The 20,225-nt window shown below is 47.8% G+C and overlaps 1 protein-coding gene across 2 annotated transcripts in view; it reads left to right on the forward strand.

The window, feature by feature from the left end:
• The window catches only part of samd12 (sterile alpha motif domain containing 12), a 56,667-nt gene that overhangs the window by 5,154 nt on the left and 31,288 nt on the right, over positions 1 to 20,225 (forward strand). For both annotated transcript variants that reach the window (XM_047019057.1, XM_047019056.1), the window contains exons 2-4: positions 5,235 to 5,473; positions 11,021 to 11,150; positions 17,988 to 18,128. In XM_047019057.1, coding sequence (XP_046875013.1) covers positions 5,235 to 5,473; positions 11,021 to 11,150; positions 17,988 to 18,128 — 510 coding nt within the window. The remainder of the gene's footprint in view (positions 1 to 5,234; positions 5,474 to 11,020; positions 11,151 to 17,987; positions 18,129 to 20,225) is intronic.

Genomic DNA, 20,225 nt, shown 5'->3' on the forward strand with positions numbered 1-20,225 from the left:
AAGACAAACAATAATGACAGAATTCACCTCAGAAAAAGTTTTCGCCTTCCATTTTTAAGAAGACTAACTGAATGCACCTGACCTGTCTTGTACACAAAAGCATCCAATATCACAGTTATAGTTCAAACTTAATTCTGCTGGGAAATTGGGTTCTCTACCTTTAGAAGTTCATCACTTGTACTCTGTGGACCATTGAGTCTCGTCATGCAAAGCAAATAAATTGGACGGATGCTTTAAAAGCTGTGCTGTAGTCCAAAAAACATTCTCTTTCCCTGTTGAGACCATAAATTCCCTCAGATCTGCCTTTTAAGCTACAATAGTTCTCAACATTTTTTTCTTACCGTAGCTAAACTGAGCAGGGTGGTGCCACTGAAATATTAATAGCCAGCTCTCCAAAATGAGATGAAGCTCTATTTTTATTGTCTTCCACTTTCTGACTCTTAGATGCTGTGCATTTAATAGCTTTTTGCCTAGGCGACAGTAGCTCAATGGTAGGGCCACAGTGCCAGTTAAATATAGCCCGTTGGTCTCTGTATTAGAAAGTGGGTCAATTCTTTCTCTCTCGTTCTTCACCAACTAGAGATGTTTGGAGCAGAACCCCCCCGCGTCTGGTTGATTTCCAACAGCCAATGGGAGGTGAGCGAGCCCCTGAGCCGTGGAGCTTGAAAGAAGTTTGAACACAGTTAACTTTGGATAGAATGTCAGGGTGAATTAGAGAGAAGTCTCTGGACAGCTCGCCAACTCTCCAGCACCAGTCTGCATGTTCCCACACAGCGAGAGAGATAGAGAGAGAGAGAGAGAGAGATGTGAATGCAACCAGCCTTAGAAGCACCAAGACCCCCAGATTATGTCCCATCCAGTCACTAAATCAGGTCATGTTTAGTAGCTAATATAAAAGGTTCCTACCTACATGTCATGCATAAACATAGCAGTTCTTTAGTAGTTTAATATTGGCAGGCTTCCTGACACATTCATTTCAATGGGGGTAGATGATGACACATTGTAATGGCATATACTGTATAAAACAACTTGCTTTCTCCAGGGGGTAAAAGATGATCCCATGAATTTTAATGGACCTGACCCATGAATCACTATGTGCCAGTGATGGTGCGTGTGGCAACACATTGACTTTAGCTGTAGCAACAGCTTCCTCATCATGCTGCAACTTGTCTGTTGGGATAACTCATCCATCTGGATGCTTGTGGCATATCTGACCTATGAATTTAAATGAAGCAGCAAAGGTTGTGAACCCCATGTGGTAACTGGAATGAGTCATGCACAATTCTCACTTAGAGACCGGGAAATGGTCTACTTCTTACAGTTTTTGTGTCGAGACTGACTCACCAGTTTATGTCTGGGCACTTTTTGAAAGCTGAGGTGACCTATGTTTATCTAAAAGATAAGATAAGACACACGCCTTGACAGAGACACTTATGATATGTAGAGAACTGCAGATAGATCTCCTTTCACTTCGCCCACTGAATTTTCTGTCCAGTCAACAGGATTTGGGCTCTTAGACAGTGTGTAATTTGGTCTGTCTGGCTGGAGGAAGATGACAGAGCAAATCACAGATGGAGGAAATTGATTTTTTATTATTATTGTTGACTGTGTGAAAAGCCAAAAGACAAGGATACCAAACAAAAACAAATTGAGCTTTTTGGACTGGAGGTATGTGTGGGTCGGCTTCTTCACAGATGCACATGTACACATTATCACACCCACTCTTTCCAAAAAAGCTGATTTTATTTGGTTTCCCATTCCAAGTTTTTGGGGTTTCACAGTAGAGGCACATAGAAACATAATATAATTTTCTCTGGCTGATTAAAAGGCTTATTTTCAGTTGATGCTTCGAGCTACTGTTAGCACATAAAAGAGCAGCTGTTTGCTAGCTAACAGAGTGCTCGGTTCAAAGTCATCTAACTGATGCCGGTCCAATCCCAGACTCTTCTCCCAGATCCCCTGGGTGTCTCTCTTGGCACCGGGGATTACAAAGAGGGAGAGAACGCACCCACATCCGTTGTAAACTCCTCCTAGTGGAGCGCTAATTAGCTTCACCTTTAAAATATGTCCTGGGAGCTAACTGGCTAGCAGGGACAGCCCCATCTGTACAGTGCGACACCAGATCTACTTCACTCAGATGGCCTCTTTCTCCAGGCTTGCTTTCTGGGTCACACAATGAAGTCTCAAACTTCTTGCTGTTATCATCTGAAAGAGGCTGTGTGGTCTGTCCTTGCTAACAGAGTTTAAGAAGAAGAAACATTTGTTATTCTAACAGTACGACATTCATACAACACACACGCACACATTCATGAGTGTATACCGCAGATATTTGGTTCTGCATTTTTCCCATCCATGCCGTCCTTCCTCTAAGCTAGGAGCCGTTGGTAGCCATATCAGTGGCACCTGGAGACCAAGTCAAAGGGAACATGCTTACTGTATGTTATTATGCCTGTCTTGGTCAGGGCCAGGGCAGGAGCGCAGTCTGTTCTGTTCTACATGGTTTTGTATTGGGGTTCTTTGTGGAGGAAACCCATGTGAGCATGATCTGTCCCACCAGAGCACCAACAGGCCTGGGGAGAGCACGCCCCCAGTGCCAACAGTGTCTTCTTTTTTAATCCAATCCAGGACCTTCTTGCTAAGAGGGGGCAGTGCAAAGCACTGTTTAAAGAAGAATGAGGATGTTAGCACTCAAACTGTGCCAACTGAACATGTGATTGCTGAGTCACTACAGGGTTCGTCTGAAACCAGATATCTGACCGTGAACCACATGTACTTCCTGCCTGCTGGGGACAGTAATGGGGTTTGTGGAGTCATCTTTGTTGTATTGGGGGGGTCAGATGGCTGAGCGGTTAGGGAGTCGGGCTATTAATCAGAAGGTTGTTGGTTTGATTCTGTTGTGCCCTTGGGCAAGGCCCTTCACCCTACTTGCCTCGGGGAGAATGTCCCTGTACTTACTGTAAGTCGCTCTGGTTAAGAGCATCTTCTAAATGACTAAATGTAATGTATTACTAAAAATCATCAACCTGTCTGCCATTGGACAAACCTGGCAGCTACACTCCATGCCTCTGACAGGCCCCCTGGGGAGACACTAAAACTATTGGTTGTGTTATCTTTGTAGTGTTAGAATGACCTCAGTGACACGTTTACACCAAACGACCTGGTAGTTCTTGAACCTTGTTGCTCAAGGATGCCCTCCAGCTGTGAACCAACTTTTTGTGTTGAAAAACACAGCAACCAATGTATTTTTGGTTAAAATTCTCAGACATTTTCTAAATTAGGTGCTCTAACTGGAACAGAACCGCTTCCATGTTGGTGGAAAAGGGATGAGACAATGTGAGCTTAGAGGTGTATGGACATTTTATGGTGCAGTTCATCAAATATTTACTAACAACACTAACACCCACAAAAACATCTCTAAAATGAGTCAAATCACACTTTCATTGATATACCCCATTTTATATTGCTTTTAAGCACAAGCAATGTCAAACAGCCCAAAGCTCATGGCAAAATTATTTTATTGATACGATATGACATCTTGAGCAATGTGAATTTTGCTCTTAGAAATACCGTTGGCAGTGCCAAGACGGTGGATTTAAGAGTAGGAAACATTTCCAGTTCAGTTATTTTCCTTCTCTATTTGTACCCCCATTTGCTCTGTCTCACTGAGGAAGAAGGAGGGGGAGGAAGGAAGAGGAAGGGAGGAGCATTCACTGTGATGCATCTCTCTTCCTTGCGCTGTGAAAAACACTGCATGTCAATGATCTAAAGGGCTATATATAGTAACTAGCTGGAAAAAATCACATATCCTCTTTTCAATCTTATCTCCTCCCAAGCACACCAAAACAACTTCACACGCACACACACACACACACCCCTTTCTTTCAAGTGAGGTAAACCAATCGCCATCCTTCATTCCATCTCCTCTCCCAACCTTCTTTTCTTCTACTCCTCTATTTCTATCCTGCATCCTTAGCCCTCAGTATCACTGTATCCTAGAGACTCACTTAAAGGAGGATGTATAATTAACGTGCCGCGCATCCCAAGTCGGTCTTGTTTGACTGTCTCAAGTTGGTCCCTCCCCCTCCTGTGGTCTGATGAGACAGATGAAGGCCTTGTCCCCCTGCTGAGACTGCACCCTGGCCCCGGTCTGTACAGACAGCCTCTCCACCAATCAAATGGCCATAACCCTGTAAAGCATGGGGACCGCCATGAGCAATCATGAGGTTGTATGTGTGCAGTTACTGTCAAATGTTTTTTCCAATTGTGTCTACATTGACCTCCGTGATGCAGAATGACTGTATTTCCTGTGATCCAACTGTGAAAAGCTAGAATCCTTGAAGCAAGACCATATAGTGTCACACAACCTTCTCCAGCCATAAAGGCACTTTTGTTAACCCTTTGTGTTTAAAGTAGCTTTCACCATCGCATGACCCAATGAAAGCTCAGTGTGCACAGTGTGATGTCATCAGAAGTGGACACAAGAACCAGTTCTCAAGCAGAGAGGAAGTGGTCATGAAATATTTGCCATGGTTTCAGGTGCAACGTAACATGACACTTTTGGCCTCTGGATTGCCATACGTCCACCATGAAGCCAACATTTGTTTTTGCTTTTGTAACGGTTCTTGATTTGTTGTTGGGGTGTAATCTGTGGGTTACTGTGGCCCGGAACATTGGCCTTGGCAGCCTTCCAGAACCTGGCAACAATCCTACACAGATGCCGGACAAATTTATAGACGTGTCATCTTTTTAATCTCCCGCTACATGAATCGTGTAAAATATTTATGAAATTAATCTCAAATGATCTATCTTTCTTATGTAGCTTGTTATAAAAGTCAGACTGATTTGGAGCTTAGAGTCGGCCCAGTCGGTTTGTGTGTGTGGGTTGTGTTGGAGGAGATGATTAAGATTTTTGTGTAAAACTCTGAGATTATAGACATCGATCTGTTTTCAGATTTACAGTTCAATTTATTTTGCATTACAATTGTTTTTCAAGGAAGCCTATTAGACAAAAGGCATTCTTTTGTACTGATGTTCATGCTCTGCTGTCAAGTTATAACTGCCCTATATCACCATCTAGTGTCAGTCTTTCAGTACTGCATCTACACGTTTGCCTGGAATTGTTTACTTTACTGAACAAAAACATGTGAATCGAATAGACTCTGATAGAGTCCCTGTCTTTCTCCCCTCCTGTCCCTCTCTCCATTCTTCCTCTCTCCCTGCCCCTCGCTCTTCAGCTGTCCACTGCAACCTGAGCCAGAATGGGATTGACCACCAGATGTGCCCTGAGGACATGACATCACACCTGGAGGAGGAGCCTCTGGACCCAGGCGCCGGGCTGGACGACAACAGCCCCACCTACCAGGACGTGAGCCCCATCTACCAGGACGTTAGCCCCACCTACCAGGACGTGAGCCCGGGCTACCAACGCCGCCCGCCGCCGCAGCGCTCCGTATCTGAGTCCGAGCTCTCGAGGGTAAGAACCGGGGTGGATCTGAGGAAGTAGTTCATAGTGCCTCTTCTGGTCGTCAGGACAAAAATATGATGTGTTTTACTCTGTTGCTCGTTCGTCAGCTTGGTTGAGTTCAAAATCGACGAGGTGTGATGTGTCATTACAGTCTTGTTACATCTCCCCTTCTGCCCCGGTCTCCGCTCTGATGCAGATCCTCTCTACAAATAGAATGTAGTGAGAAGAACAGCAGGCTAGACGTGATCCACACCTCGCCCCCATCCCTACCGGGGGAACAGGAAGCGATTAGTAATAGAAGTCAGCTGTCAGTCACTGCTGCTAACAGGAAAGAACTGGCGCTTCTCTGTTTCGACACAGGCGGACGATGTTCCGGATGAATCCCTGGATCTTTGGAGTGACAGCTCAGGGAGTCTTTTGTAATGGCGCTAGCCCACGGAGCAGGGGGGTTCTCTCTGCAACGACTGCGATTAGACACGTTTGAATCCTAACAGAGGGGTAGTCTTCATAGAAAATGTAGCAATTTTTTGTGGATTTTCGCACACACAGACTGTTCCAGCAGCATAATTAGCCTACTCGACCCTGTATCTCTATAAATGGAAGTGTAGAGTAGGCCATGGTCCTGTTTTGTTCAGCACAATAAGCACAGGGCTATAATCGTTTGAACTAACGACTTAACACACTAGACAGACACGGGCCATAGCTTGTTGTGACTCGGGTGTAAAGAGCATGGGTGATACAAAATCCACTCTTTCACACTTAATCAATATCACGCCTGCGGTGATAAGAGTGTGTCTAAATCAGGCCGCATTTGCTGTGTGCATTGGGGTTCACAGACGCCCGACTTCAGGTGGATTAAAAGACCTTGGGTGCCACGTTCTTTTGATGTGTCCCAACCAAGACTGCCCCCCAACTCCAAATCCAATTTGAAGCCAAGGCGTTTTCAGAAACTATTATGAATTCGCTCGACGCAATGTTTTATTTCTCCCCTGCCGTCTTCACTCGCGCACGCAGGCACACACACACTCAGGCACGCTCGCGCACATACACACACCCACACACACTTTCCTTTCCACATGGAGCGTCTTGTCCCCAAATTATACCGAATAATGAATGCTGTGACTTTTCTTTCGCCTCTAAGCCTGGTGGAGAGAGAGAGATAGAGAGAGAAAGAGAAAGAGGAGTTGGACTATACCCACTGCAGCAGTGGCTGGCTACTTAATTAACTGAGAAGCAGAGATAGGCAGAAGGACACTGGGGCTCAGTGTTTTTCTGATGCCCACTCACTCCCATTCAGACAATCTTTTTATTATTTCCTACACTCTCTCTCTCGCTCACTGTTCAGGTGGACGGCTCCACCGCTAGGTGGCACTGTGGCACTGTGAACGTGAAACTACTGATTGGCCAGAGAGGCATTTCAGGGTGGGTGGTGCCAGTGTGCCTAATATGCATACGCATCGACAAGGATGCTAACTTCTGCCAGATTGGTCGCATATTAGCTAATTCTAACAGATGATATCAGGCGTTAACCTCCAAATTCTGCTGTATAGTTGGGATGGTGTACTGTAACCCCCTACTGTCTTTCCTACCATTCTCCTGCCAGGCAGACAGTCCTAAAACTCCAGAACAGACACTGTACTTGGCTACTCTTTGAAGCTTTGTAGAGGTCTTTATTGTTGTTTCATTGTCTGCTATCGTGGGCGTTGTTAGTGTCTCTCAATGTCCACATCACCTTAGGAACTGTCTGTCTTAATGCTTTCTTATTCGATGTACTGATATTTATTTTTGAGGTTGTCCTTGCTCTGTTGCTAAGGTAACAAGAAAAGCCTGGTCCACACAAGGCTTTTAATTAGACCATGGCCAACGCAACAACTTGGTGTGTGTTTGTGTGTCTGTCTGTCTATGTGTGGTGTCTGTGCATGTGTCTGTGCGTGTGTCTGTCTGTCTGTGTCTGTGTGCCCAGACATATTTCACTTATAAAAAAATAAATAAAGCCTGCCTTTTTTGTTTCATACACCAGAGCTGTCACTCAAAACCCTAATTGGGCCGCAGTGTTGAACACCAAGGCTGTGCGCATGAATCCTCTCCTCCGGTTCATCTCCCCCCCCCCCTCTCTGTCTCTCTCTCTGTCTCTCCCTTCTTCTCGCTTTGCTCCACCTCCAGAAGGCCTCACCTAGTGAAGCAGGGCCAGCAACAATGTACATCCCTCTCAGAATGTAAAACACAGATGGCTATTGACTTAGTAATGGGCTCATGGAAAAATAGTCAGTTCCACTGTGAAACCTCATGGTCAACTGCATACATGCTTCCTGTCTCTGACTGAAACACACACAGACACACACCCTCGTGTCACTAAGGGATAGTATGCTGGGCCAATAAACCACTCTCTCTCCTCTTTCCCTCACCCCCCCCTCACATGTCACATCCTTCAGCTCGCTGGCCCCATCCACTCTCTGTCCCTATCTCCTGATCTCCTGATCTCCATCCCATGCTGTCCTCACACAAACTCTGTATTTCTCTGTGTCTCTCCCTGCCATCCCTTGTCGCTCCATGGACTCAGTCATCCTTACTAACTTTTACAGATGCACTATAGAAAGCATTCTGACTGGTTGTATCACAGTGTGGTATGGGAGCTGTACAGACCGGGACCGCAAGGCCCTACGAAGTGTGGTCCGTTCTGCTGAGTTCATCATCGGCAGGAAGCTCCCAGCCCTACAGGACACCTACCACACACGTTGCCTTAGGAAAGCCAGCAGGATTCTAAGAGACTGTTCCCACCCATCCTTCAGTCTCTTTACCCCGTTGCCTTCTGGCAGGCGTTACCGCAGCATCCGGTCGCGCACACGCAGACTGGACAACAGTTTCTACCCAAGGGTCATCAGGCTTCTCAATGGACACTGATATGGACATTTTTACTGCACACTAGTCACTTATACACTGTCACTTTCAGCTACTGGTTGCTCTTTCAGTAACATTGCACTACTGTACCTCGCCACCAGGCTCCTGTTTGGTCATTGACAAAGTCACTGATCTGTAAATTTGCACTACTGCACTGTACTCCATTTAGGTTAGATTAGTTTATTGGGTTGTAACAGGTTTTTTTTTTTTTTTTTTTTTTTTTTTTTTTTTTTGTGTATTAGGGTTAGTATAGCGTACTATTTATTGTTATCTGTAATTTAGGAAGTTTTAGTGTTAGGGTTAGTATAGTCGTTTATTTATTGCTATCTGTATATTTAGGAAGTTCACTTATCTAAGCTCAGCATAGATGTAAATTTGTTCTGTGTACTTATATGTTATGTTATGCCAAGTGCTTGCGTTGTCTTGTCTTAAGAATTTCAGTGCCCAGTCTAACCTTGTGTTGCTCTGTGCACCTGACAAATAAAAGACTTGAACTTGAACTTGAACTTGTCCCTCATGACCCAAGCTCGTTTTTCAAATTCATCCAGCTCTTCTCTTCTCTCCCTCTTTCTCACTCTCCACCTCTCTCTCTCATCAGCGCCCCAGGCTGCTAGTCAGGGTTAATTAGCATTGAGCTGAGCTGTATTTAATGGTTAATGTGTTTTTCTCTGCAACGTCATGGTGGCAGAGGGAGTGAGAGAGAGAGAGAGAGAGAGAGAGAGAGAGAGAGAGAGAGAGAGAGAGAGAGAGAGAGGAATTGAGGTATGCAGGGAGGTAGGGAGTGTGGGATAGCGGTATTTGGTAAGGGTGGGGGGGGGAGACGGAGGGAGAGATTGAGGCCCTCCCTACAGACTCAGCTTACACGCGGCCAGTCATGTCGCCACAGAGGCAGTGTACGATGTCATCCTCCCTGCCTTCCGATGCCTCCTCTGGTGTCTCTCCCTTCCTCTCTCTTCCTCTCACACATTCCCTCCCTCCATTTACCAAGGCAGAGATAGAGGGATGAAGAAAAAGGAAGGAGGGCAGGATAAAAAAAGGCTGAGAACAGGAGACAGAGAAAGAGAGAGAGAGAGAGAGCGTGCGAGAGTCATAGCTCCTTGTTTTTCTGCAGGCATAGATGGAGTGTATGGGTGTGGTATTGCTATGCTGCACCATGCTGTATCCACCTAGCCCACTGGAGTCCCAGGGTGTGGGAAGGGAAATGTTCACCACCTCTCTCCGCTGATGATATCAGTAGCCTCTCAATCAAAAGCAAATGATGCCAAAAGTCCTGAAACACAGTTAATCACCACTACTCTGCCTGGCCAAATATAACAGGATGGTGCATGTGATTGTGTGTCTGTGTGTGTTTAGTGATTGGTTAAACTGGATATGTCTGTGTGTAATATTGTGTAAAGTATGTGGATGTGTGCTTTGTGTGTGAGTGTACTACAGTTCAAGGCTGAGTGCCTCAGGTACACATGCTTTTAGTGTAACACAAGCCCCTTCCCAAGGCTCCTCTGCCATCATCTTAAATCACTGGTGTTTATGTGTCATTCAGTTCGGACAAAACCTCACTTCTGCTGCTGAGGTTTGTATGCAAGTTATTGACCTTGGTCACATGGTAGTACTGACTTGTTCGTTGTTGTGGTTGTATTTCCTCTGTGTCATGCGTCAGTTTCCTGATGTTGTGTCCCGCAGCCCTGAAATGTGGGGCTTCTTCTACAGCTGTCATACCTACTGTGCAATCAAATCAAATCTAAATGTTATTTTTAGCCCTTTACACAAGCAATGTCACAGAAGGCCTCACATACACCCTTAGTACAACAGCCCCTCAGCCAACCTTCACCCCCAAGGAAGAGAAGGAAAGCCTCCCAGGAAGTCTTATTGACATTGACACTCTTATCCAGAGATACTCACAGGAAGTGCAGGGACCTTCCCACCGAGGCAAGTACGGTGAAGAGCCGTGCCCAAGGACACAACGTCATTTTGCACGGCCGGCAATAGAACCAGCAACTGTCTGATTGATAGCCCGATTCCCTAACCGCTCAGCCTTCTACCTCCGATATTGAGATTTTTTTTTTTTTAAAGAAACCTTGAAGCAATTGAATGAGGGATCCCCTCCTCCAGAGACGGTTGACAGAGAGGTGCAGACCATGGGCTAAGCATGGTCATGCATCAACAGTGCAGAATAAAAACATGCAAATGGATGTTGAAACATGGGTATTGAGAGTTCCAACTCAGTGCTCTGAGTTGGCGCGTGACAGCACGACCCTGTGGGCTCCATCATAGGAGGCTGATGTCCACTCGGACACTAGGTCGGACGTTGGTAGACCGGCGTTCTGGCAGGTGTTGACAGCTCAACCCCCCACACCACAGGGGAGGTGTTAGGGAGAGAGAAAAGAAAACCGGATTAGAGAATGCAAAGGGGCAAATAACAGTTCTACTAACAGTAAGGATAAGGTCCCTACCGGTCAAGTGTGAACTAGTGCAGCAGTTCAGTCGAATGACTGACAAAAACAAAACTGCTGCACACCTCGACTGATAGACACAGTAACTAGAATAACTAGAATAGAAAAAAGTAACTAGACACAGGAACAAACAAGTTCAAGTGTGATGTCATGGACCCCCTGCACAGGTGCTCATGTGTGTGTGTTCCCCCTTTGTTGTGTCCCTCAGTCGGGGAACGTAAGGCTGTCCAAGCCAGTAGCCCTGTGGACCCAGCAAGATGTGTGCAAGTGGCTGAAGAAGCACTGCCCAAACCAGCACCAGATCTACAGCGACTCCTTCAAACAGCACGACATCACAGGTAGGTGTGTGTATGTGTGTGTGTTTTGGCTGATGTGTGTCCCACCTCTCGCTCCCTCACAGCCAGCCGGCCTTCCTCTTGCACAACCAGTTCCCGTCTTTTGCCACCGTCGCCATCGCCCCGTCAATCATTCCCCCTAACGAGGCCCTTCAAGGTCACCCCCACACCAGCTCGCTAACGACCCTGCGCTTAACGATGCGGCTGCTAATTGGCGCGCTCTCACCCATCTCAGAGCCCAGACGATTACATTAGAACATTAGAACATTAGAACGTTGATCTGCCCCTGCTCCGGCCTGAGTGAGACGGCGAAGCGCCACTCTAGCCATGATGCACTTAGCGGCACGGCTGCCGAGAGGGGTTGTCCAGGTTAAGCTCTCGGCATGTGGGCTCCGCCGATGCCGGAGTTCCATCAATAAGAAGAACACGCCGCTTCCCAGAATCCCCAGCTGGCCGCCCTTCACATCGCACGCAGAGAGAACAACACCGGATGAGAAGAGACACCAAACGCAGAACATAGAACATATCACTGCCTTCATCATGAGCACACATTATGTCTCTCCACTCATGTCTGACCTCAGCAGTGATTTTCTGCGGAGCTGTAGAGTACGATGTCATAACCAGGTACCATCCTGTACCTGTACCTCCGGTTCTCAGGAACAGCAAAGACACGAGGTCCACCAAAGACTAAAATGCTGAAGTGTTAATGCATTTTTTGCATTAGTCCTCCCCAATGCTGCTGCTTTTGCTGCTTTTAATGTCTTGTGTAGCCCTGAACGGTGTCCTTGAGTGACGAGAAAGACGCCTTCAATCAAATGTATTATTATTCATGAAACAAATGGCGTTCACATGTGAGGTTAGCATCGGCTTAGTGACCTGTTGTTGTGACGATCAGAGGAGTCGGTGAAGAGTTAACGGCTAACCTAATTAGGAGATGATGATATGCGTAAAACATGCAAGGGATTCAGTTTGTCATCCTATCCAGCATTAATTAACAGAACCCAATTACGGCCGTGCTGATTTGGCCCCACAATCCAATTTGCATCCCAATCAATCTCTGCAATATCATGCACATCTTTGCTCTATTAAAATAAACTACACATGCAAATGATGAATGGTACATTGTTGCGAAAAACAATCCTGTTTACACAAACAAACAGTGACAATGAATACATTACAAGGCATGCACGCACATACACTCACCCACACACACACATATACAGAACAATGCCCACACAAATACAGATGCACCAACACACAACCATACAGACCCCCCCACACACACACACAAACACACAACACACACACATATCTGCCATACACACACATGCATACGAAACCCCCCATCTGAGCATAGGTGACATAGAGGCAGAACAGTTCCTCAGCTCTCCTCAGTTCCAGTAGGGACCGTATGAAGGCTCCAGCCTTCTCTCTCTTTCTATTTCCAAATGAAAACACGACACTGCCTTTCTCAGACATTGACATCCCTTGATGTGATTGGTTCTGGCCCAACGGTAGTGAATCAATAAATGAGCTGTGGCGTCCAAACCAAGCCCTCCACGACTCCAGTACGGTGCCAGAGAATGTCCCAACCCCCACCCAACCCCAACCCCCCCCCCCCCCTTCAGCTCACCACAGACAGGCCCTGCGTTGACTTCCAATACCAAAGCTGTCATTAAAAATGCATTAAAGCATATTAAGGCATAATTAGACATTAGTCCCTAATCTGGTGTAATTACAAAGAGCGCGTCTCGTGTGCGAGAGTGTGTGCACGAGTTAAATACACATTTACAGATACCGAAGGTGTAGTCGGAGGAGAGGGGCAGCCGACACACATCTAATCAGAAACAGAGAGGGATGCTGTCAGAAAGCGTGTGAGAGAAAGAAAGAGCGAGGGAGAGGGGAAGAGGGAGGGAGGGAGAGCGAGTGAGGGAAAGAGAGGGAGGCAAAGAAGGGAGAGAGAAGAAAAAGCAGGCGACGATTTAATTATCTTCCCCGTCACGGAGGAGTGCATGGAATGAGAACGTGGACATTTGGTGGACTCTGAGATGACAATGTAGACAACAGTAGAATGAGATGCAGCTGGAGACTGCAGCCAAGAGGCAGCCTGGCTGGCCAGCCAGCACACGTGGCGGGTCTCGGGTTGTCACTGCTAATGGAACCGGAGAGAACCGGATCCTCTCGTCTCATCCGAGGGACAGGGCGGGTCGCCGGGGGGCATGTACCAGGGCTTGTCCATGCTGCACAACAGAGACTACACGACAGTAATAATAAAACCAAGGGAACAAAGGACCTGGACCCCATATATACAGTGACCTCGGCTGGGATGAGATGATGTGGGGTATTATCTTCACTGGGTGGGGGTGTGTGGGGTCAGTCCTCTTCAGGAGTACACCCCAGACGCCCTTGTGCTTTCTGTTTCCACCTTTCATCCCCTCCCCCCCAGCCCCCTCCTCCCCCCCGTGACTCATCCCGGCTGGTTGAGTGGCCGTTTCTTAGCCCAACGTTGTTTTGATGAGTCATGGCGTGGATGGAAGGTGAAAGGTTCCGTTTGATTGTCCTCTATGCCAGGCGCTAAGCCTAAAGAGCACTTGAGAGATGAGAGGATGAATCCTGCAGGCAAAGTGAGAGATAGAGAGTGGGAGAGAGACCATTATAACCAGCTCAATGTGCCTCCCTGGAATGGCCATTAAGAGAGAAACTACCAGCTCAGCAGCTCTGTAGCCGCTCTGTAACTGCTCTGTGACTGTTCCATACTTCAGTCTTAGCAAGAGAGGCCACATGGCTAGCTTTCTAGCTTACCTGGGATGGAGGTATCTTGGTGGGTGAGTGAGTTTGCTGTGTGTTGGGAGTCAAGCACAAGTGTGGAGAGTAACCAGAGAACGGTGAGACGCGTACCTAGAGGACAAATACACATACACACACACACATACATGTACACACACACACACGTACACACAGCTGCACCCGAGCTATGTCTGGTATGTCAGCTCTCATGTGGACGATTCACCTGAGGAGAAACTCACACAAACACACACACACAACGCACTCTCTTTTTTTCACACACACACTCCTCTAGCTGTGTGTGTACAATGAGTATACAAGTGCTGTACTAGTACGTGTGTGAACTTGAGTGACATGTTTCAGTATTTTGCCCTGTGTGGAGTGCACATGCACTATAAGCTCCCATTCATCAAAGCCGTGGATGACCGTGCCAGGACATAGCTGTAGATTAATCTGTCCTCTCTCTCTACACTGAGGGAGGCCCACTCTCCCTATACCCATTCATCTAATGTGTGTGTGTGGGCAGGGGATCGGGAGCCGTATATGCCTGTTCTGAGTTGCTAGTTCATTTACGTGTAATCATGTGTTTGCTGGCCTTACCAGTCGGTATGTCCATAATGAATTTGCACTCCCAGTGTCATAACTGACAAAGCACGACGACGTCAGAAGACGTTGGTGTGCACGTGCAGGCGTCTGTGTGAGTGTGTGTGTGTGTGTCTGTGCGCATGCTTCTGTGGCCTGTTTGTGTCTGTGTGCGTGTGCGATAGCTACCCGAACCCAGCCCTAGCCCCAGCCTTAGAGAGAGAGACTGGAGAGCAAGAGAGAGCTAGAGAGAGAGCGAGACAGAGACCGAAAGGACAAGTCCTGCTCGGGCAAACCAAACTGGCTTCACGCTGGACAAACCGAGAGTGGGAGGGAAATTTAAATCCAATCAATATTGTGCAAGTGAAGAGGCTGAAGGGCCTTAAATCATTTTCTCAGTCAATTGGCCAAAGAAGTGGATACAGGAGATGAAGTAAAAAGAGCTTTGTTGTTTGGCAGTGTTCCCATCATAATACCCAAGGCAGGGGAGACAAAATGATTACACACTGATAGAAATAGAAGTACTGTTACCTTACCCAGAGATGACTAAGTGTTTGTGAGAGACAGACAGAGAGACAGACAGAGAGACAGAGAGAGAGACAGAGAGACGGACAGAGAGACAGAGACAGACAGAGAGACAGAGAGAGAGAGAGATATGGGGATGCTAAAGTCTGTGTATCTGGGTTGTTTCCATAACAATGTGGTGGTCTGTTCTGACCTCCACGCACCACTGGACCTCATTAAACACAACAGCAGTTGCTCTATCAATCCAACACACCAAGCTTTCCATCTTACCCTCTTCATGACCACACGTACCTCATGTTCTAGTCCTCTCCGCCACAGCTCTGGGTCTTAATTGTGGTTGGATAAACGCCCTGCTGTGGCATGCTGGGAATGGGGATGTAATGAGTCAGAAGCAAATCTTTGGAAGAGAGAAAAACTTTTGGACTTCTCTCAGAGGCGTTGTGCTTGGCTTCCCAGACGGTCTCTCTGCTACCGGAAGGAGTGGTGTGTGTTGGCACCGACAATAAGAACTGGCTGCTTGCTCCGAACGCTCTCATCTGCAAGCATCTCCACCAACGCATTTACACACACACACACACACACACACACACACACACAGACCATGCATTTACACACTGACCCAAACACAGCCGCGCACACACACACATGCCGCTGCTGTCCTCTCACTCACACACAGTCAGTGTGACGCCGATGACGAGCAACATGCTCTCCTCACCGGCTGTTTATGCACTGCTGAGACCACAATGGTGTTTATCTGATATACAATACCCTCTGATTTCATGCGCCTGTTATTGCATCGGCTTTGTTGCTTTGTAAAGTCGAGGTCAATAATCACAGACTAGAGTCTGTAAGAACCTATCACTCTCCATCTGTATCCATCATTCCCTCCCTCCTGCTCAACCTCTCTTTCTGCTCGTCTCCTCCTCTCTCTTCTGTCTCCTGCTCTCCCAGGCCTGTGTGTGTTCTGGATAGGGCTGCTTACTGTTAGGGTAATGGTGTTCATTAAACCCGTATGTGGTGTCCCAGCCTCTCATACCAGTTGAGCAGATCCTGCCCCCTCAGCCGTTCTACCCGGCAGAGGGTTTCTTTGGTAAGTGCGGGGAGGAGTGCCAAAAATCTAAAGAGTTATAGCACTCACCGCTCGGAGAAATAAGCTCTCTCTGACTGCCTGCCTTTGTGTGGAGACAGTAAGGTGCTTACACGAGGTTGGAGAAGTCCTACAGGCAAAATGAATCTACAACCCTGTCCACTAAACCTTCACAGGAGTGTCTAATTGAAATGTTGAAACGTCTGGTCCTTGTGCAATCGACATGGACGTTGACAAAGCCATGTACAATACGACTCGGAGGATATAATGATGGTGTAATGCGTTGGAAATGTGTGGAGGGGAAGGGGTGAGGGGGAGAGAGGAGAGAGATGTGTTGAGGGGGAGAGAGGAGAGAGATGTGTGGAGGGGAAGGGTTGAGGGGGAGAGAGGAGAGAGATGTGTGGAGGGGAAGGGTTGAGGGGGAGAGAGGAGAGAGATGTGTGGAGGGGAAGGGGTGAGGGGGAGAGAGGAGAGAGATGTGTTGAGGGGGAGAGAGGAGAGAGATGTGTGGAGGGGAAGGGTTGAGGGGGAGAGAGGAGAGAGATGTGTGGAGGGGAAGGGGTGAGGGGGAGAGAGGAGAGAGATGTGTGGAGGGGAAGGGTTGAGCGGGAGAGAGGAGAGAGATGTGTGGAGGGGAAGGGGTGAGGGGGAGAGAGGAGAGAGATGTGTGGAGGGGAAGGGGTGAGGGGGAGAGAGGAGAGAGATGTGTGGAGGGGAAGGGTTGAGCGGGAGAGAGGAGAGAGATGTGTGGAGGGGAAGGGGTGAGGGGGAGAGAGGAGAGAGATGTGTGGAGGGGAAGGGGTGAGGGGGAGAGAGGAGAGAGATGTGTGGAGGGGAAGGGGTGAGGGGGAGAGAGGAGAGAGATGTGTGGAGGGGAGGGAGGGGTAGATACATTTACATTTAGTCATTTAGCAGACCCTCTTATCCAGAGCGATTTACAGTAAGTACAGGGACATTCCCCCCGAGGCAAGTAGGGTGAAGTGCCTTGCCCAAGGACACAATGTCATTTGGCACGCCCGGGGAATTGATCTGGCAACCTTCAGAATCCTAGTACGATTCCCTAACCGCTCAGCCATCTGAGGTGAACAAGGTGTTGGAGCACAGAGGGGGTGAGAGAGGGCAAAGAGGGATGAAGAGAAAGAAATGTGTGTGGGGGGCCGGGGCGGGTGAGAGGTGGGAGAAAGGAGAGAACACGTGACAGGCAGACCATGGTTGCCCCGCTGCGAGTCTCTAAACCGGGGAAAGTTAATGGGCTGTGGGCCAATCAGGAAGAAGCGCGGCCCTTCAGTCATTAGCAGGAAGTAGCGTAGTGAGAAAATTGTGTATTTGTGTGGGTGTGTATTTGTGTGTGTGTAGGGCAGGAGAGGGGGGGGGGGGATCTACAGGGGTCCGTCTCTAATTCTCAGTAATCTCACAGAATGATCTTCTATCTGTTCCCAGTCCCAAACTCTAAACAGGCCGCCATAATGAGAGTAATTAATAAGACTGCACTTCCATCCTCTCTTATCTCCCTCCAAAATCCCTGTTTTAGAAAAGATAAGGAGGAGATATGGGCGCAGATTAAATTGGGGATCTAGAGCTGTGCCCCCTAGATGCGGAGGGAGGGGACCCCGGGGTGGGGGGCGTAAATAAAGATATGGTTAATGGGGAGAAATCGTTTTTCAATGAGAGCAAGTGTTTGAATCTGCGGTGGATTCAAAGGCACCATAAAGAGTGAGAGGTTGAGTTCCGATGTGAAGGATGTCTGAGTCTCTGTCTTCTCCCTCTTTCTTTCTTTCTTTCTTTCTCCTTTCCTCACCCTCTCTTCATCTGTAATCTACACTTCTTCCTGACCCTCTCTCTCTCTCCATCCCTGCCTCCAGGCCGCGCCCTGATGAGATTGACGGACAGGAAGCTGGAGCGAATGGGGATCATGCAGGAGGCCCAGAGGCAGTACATCCTGCAGCAGGTCCTGCAGCTCCGCGTGCGTGAGGAAGTCAGGACCCTGCAGCTCCTCACACAAGGTAGTCAAGTCTCCACACCACCAGAACAACACAGCAGGTACTCATACAAGCTACACAACTCCCGAGAGACGGACACAATGAGATGAAAAGAGAGTTCAGAGAAAGCCAGAGCAAGAGGATGAGGGAAAGAGAGATGGACAGATAGAGATGGACAGAGACACAGAGAGAGAGAGAGAGAGAGAGAGAGAGAGAGAGAGAGAGAGAGAGAGAGAGAGAGAGAGAGCAGTGTCATGCCTTTTCCTACCCTTTGTCCCCCCCCAAAAGCGTCCTCGGAACCCCCTCCCTCCCAGATACATGCTAGAGAGAGACTGGTACGGCTTCTGCTACACACACTGGGTGATGCTAACGGTAGAAGAAGAGGAAGGAGAGGGTGAGAAAATGAAGCAATAGTGAGAAAATGAGGAAGCGAGCGAGCGAGAGAGAGCTGAAAGGACAGAAATGTCCTAAGAACAGGCTGGAGTTGATGATGCCTTGAGGGAGAACAGAAAACTGAGAGACAAAAGGGCGAGGGGGGGGGGGCATTGGGTGAGAAGATGGAGGTGGGTGGGGGGAGATTGCAAAGAGCTGAGAACAGAGGCTCTCCATCACTTGCCAGAGTAGTGTGAGGCGAGGGAGGAGAGCGAGAGAGGAGGTGAGAGAAGGCCAACACAGGAACAGAGACCAAGGATGGGGAGGACTTGGTGGGGACATTGACAGAGGGCCTAACAGGTAGAAGGAGAAAAGTCATAAAGAGAGAGAGCAGCAGAGAAAGACAAAGATGGCAGAAAAAAAGTGAGGGAGTGAGAGAGAGAGAGAAAAAGGTGGAGAAAAAAAGTTGGAAAGATGAACAGTAATTACTGCGGTGTACTCCAGACAGAATTAAGGAGACCGCCAGCGATTAACCTTTTAGGCACACAGGGCCAGTGCAGACAAATGCAGCCATTACATCCTTCCCCTCCACAGCGACATGCAGCCGACACCTCATTTATTATATCACTTAACAAACCACATGGATGGCGTGATCCAGTGTCACACAGGATAACGCCCAGAGAACAACACACACACCTTTAATTGAGAAGAGCTCACCAGGAAACAGAGAACTTGCTGCAGCGGAAGGCGCAGAGACAGAATCTCTGGCCTCCCGCTCGACACAGCGCCCTCAACAATGGCGTCGGGCAGGAAGCGCAGCGACTCGCGTGTTTTTGCGCTTCGCCTGGAGCCCGCACGTTGGGAAACGTTTCCAAATGAACGCACGTCTTCGGGAAATCGAAAGTACGGTTCGTTTTGGAGCAATGTGCTTTGCTTCTGCGTTGACGTTTTCACGCTGGAAAATGGGGAGGGAGACCCAGAGTGCTGGACAAGCCGTGGTCACAGAGAGGTCAGCCCTATATTAGCAGACCAGTAGACTGTTTCCGGCAGTAGCTTGGTTCTCACTAACACAGATATGTTGTCAGCAATTGCTGGGAGCAGTGATGTACTTAAATGTCCCACTGTAGGTCTGTTTTGTATTTTCTGCATCTGTAGCCATGGATACGGGCCCAATGTTGACACACAACATTCTGATGCAAGCGCAAAGATGTGTCAAGTGCATAAATGTTCCAGTCAGCTTTTTGATGACAATCACAAGATGGAATTGAGGAATCTTTAACTAAAATCGCCACGTCAAACTTGACAAAACTTGAACATTACCTGTGACATTAAATCGAATAGTTTTTTGGTCTGTTTGTTCAACTCAATCTCAGTGGAAAGTGGAAAGTCCTGTATTGTTTGATCTCCCCCACCCAAATGATTGCTATTTTTTGTTTTCAATTTCATGGCTATTAAGGATTCATGATGTTTTTCAATAGCATCTCTTCATTACAGATCAAATCATAAACACAGCATTAGGCACAAGCAAACACTGCTTTTTCTGAAAGTTGAATTACCCAGAGAATCAGGAATAGAGGTTATTTGCCAGGTGGTACAGTACCGTTCTAATATATAGACATGGAGCACAATCGGGTTCAGCCAGGGCAAGATGGCCGCCGGGAAGCACCCTTTCTCTCAGTCTTTGCTGATATGCGGTGACCAATTACAGACCTCAGACCACTCCTAATCTTCTCCGCAATGTGGGTGTGG

The sequence above is a fragment of the Hypomesus transpacificus genome, chromosome 4 (assembly GCF_021917145.1).
Source record: "Hypomesus transpacificus isolate Combined female chromosome 4, fHypTra1, whole genome shotgun sequence".
NCBI classification, from domain to species: Eukaryota; Metazoa; Chordata; class Actinopteri; order Osmeriformes; family Osmeridae; genus Hypomesus; species Hypomesus transpacificus.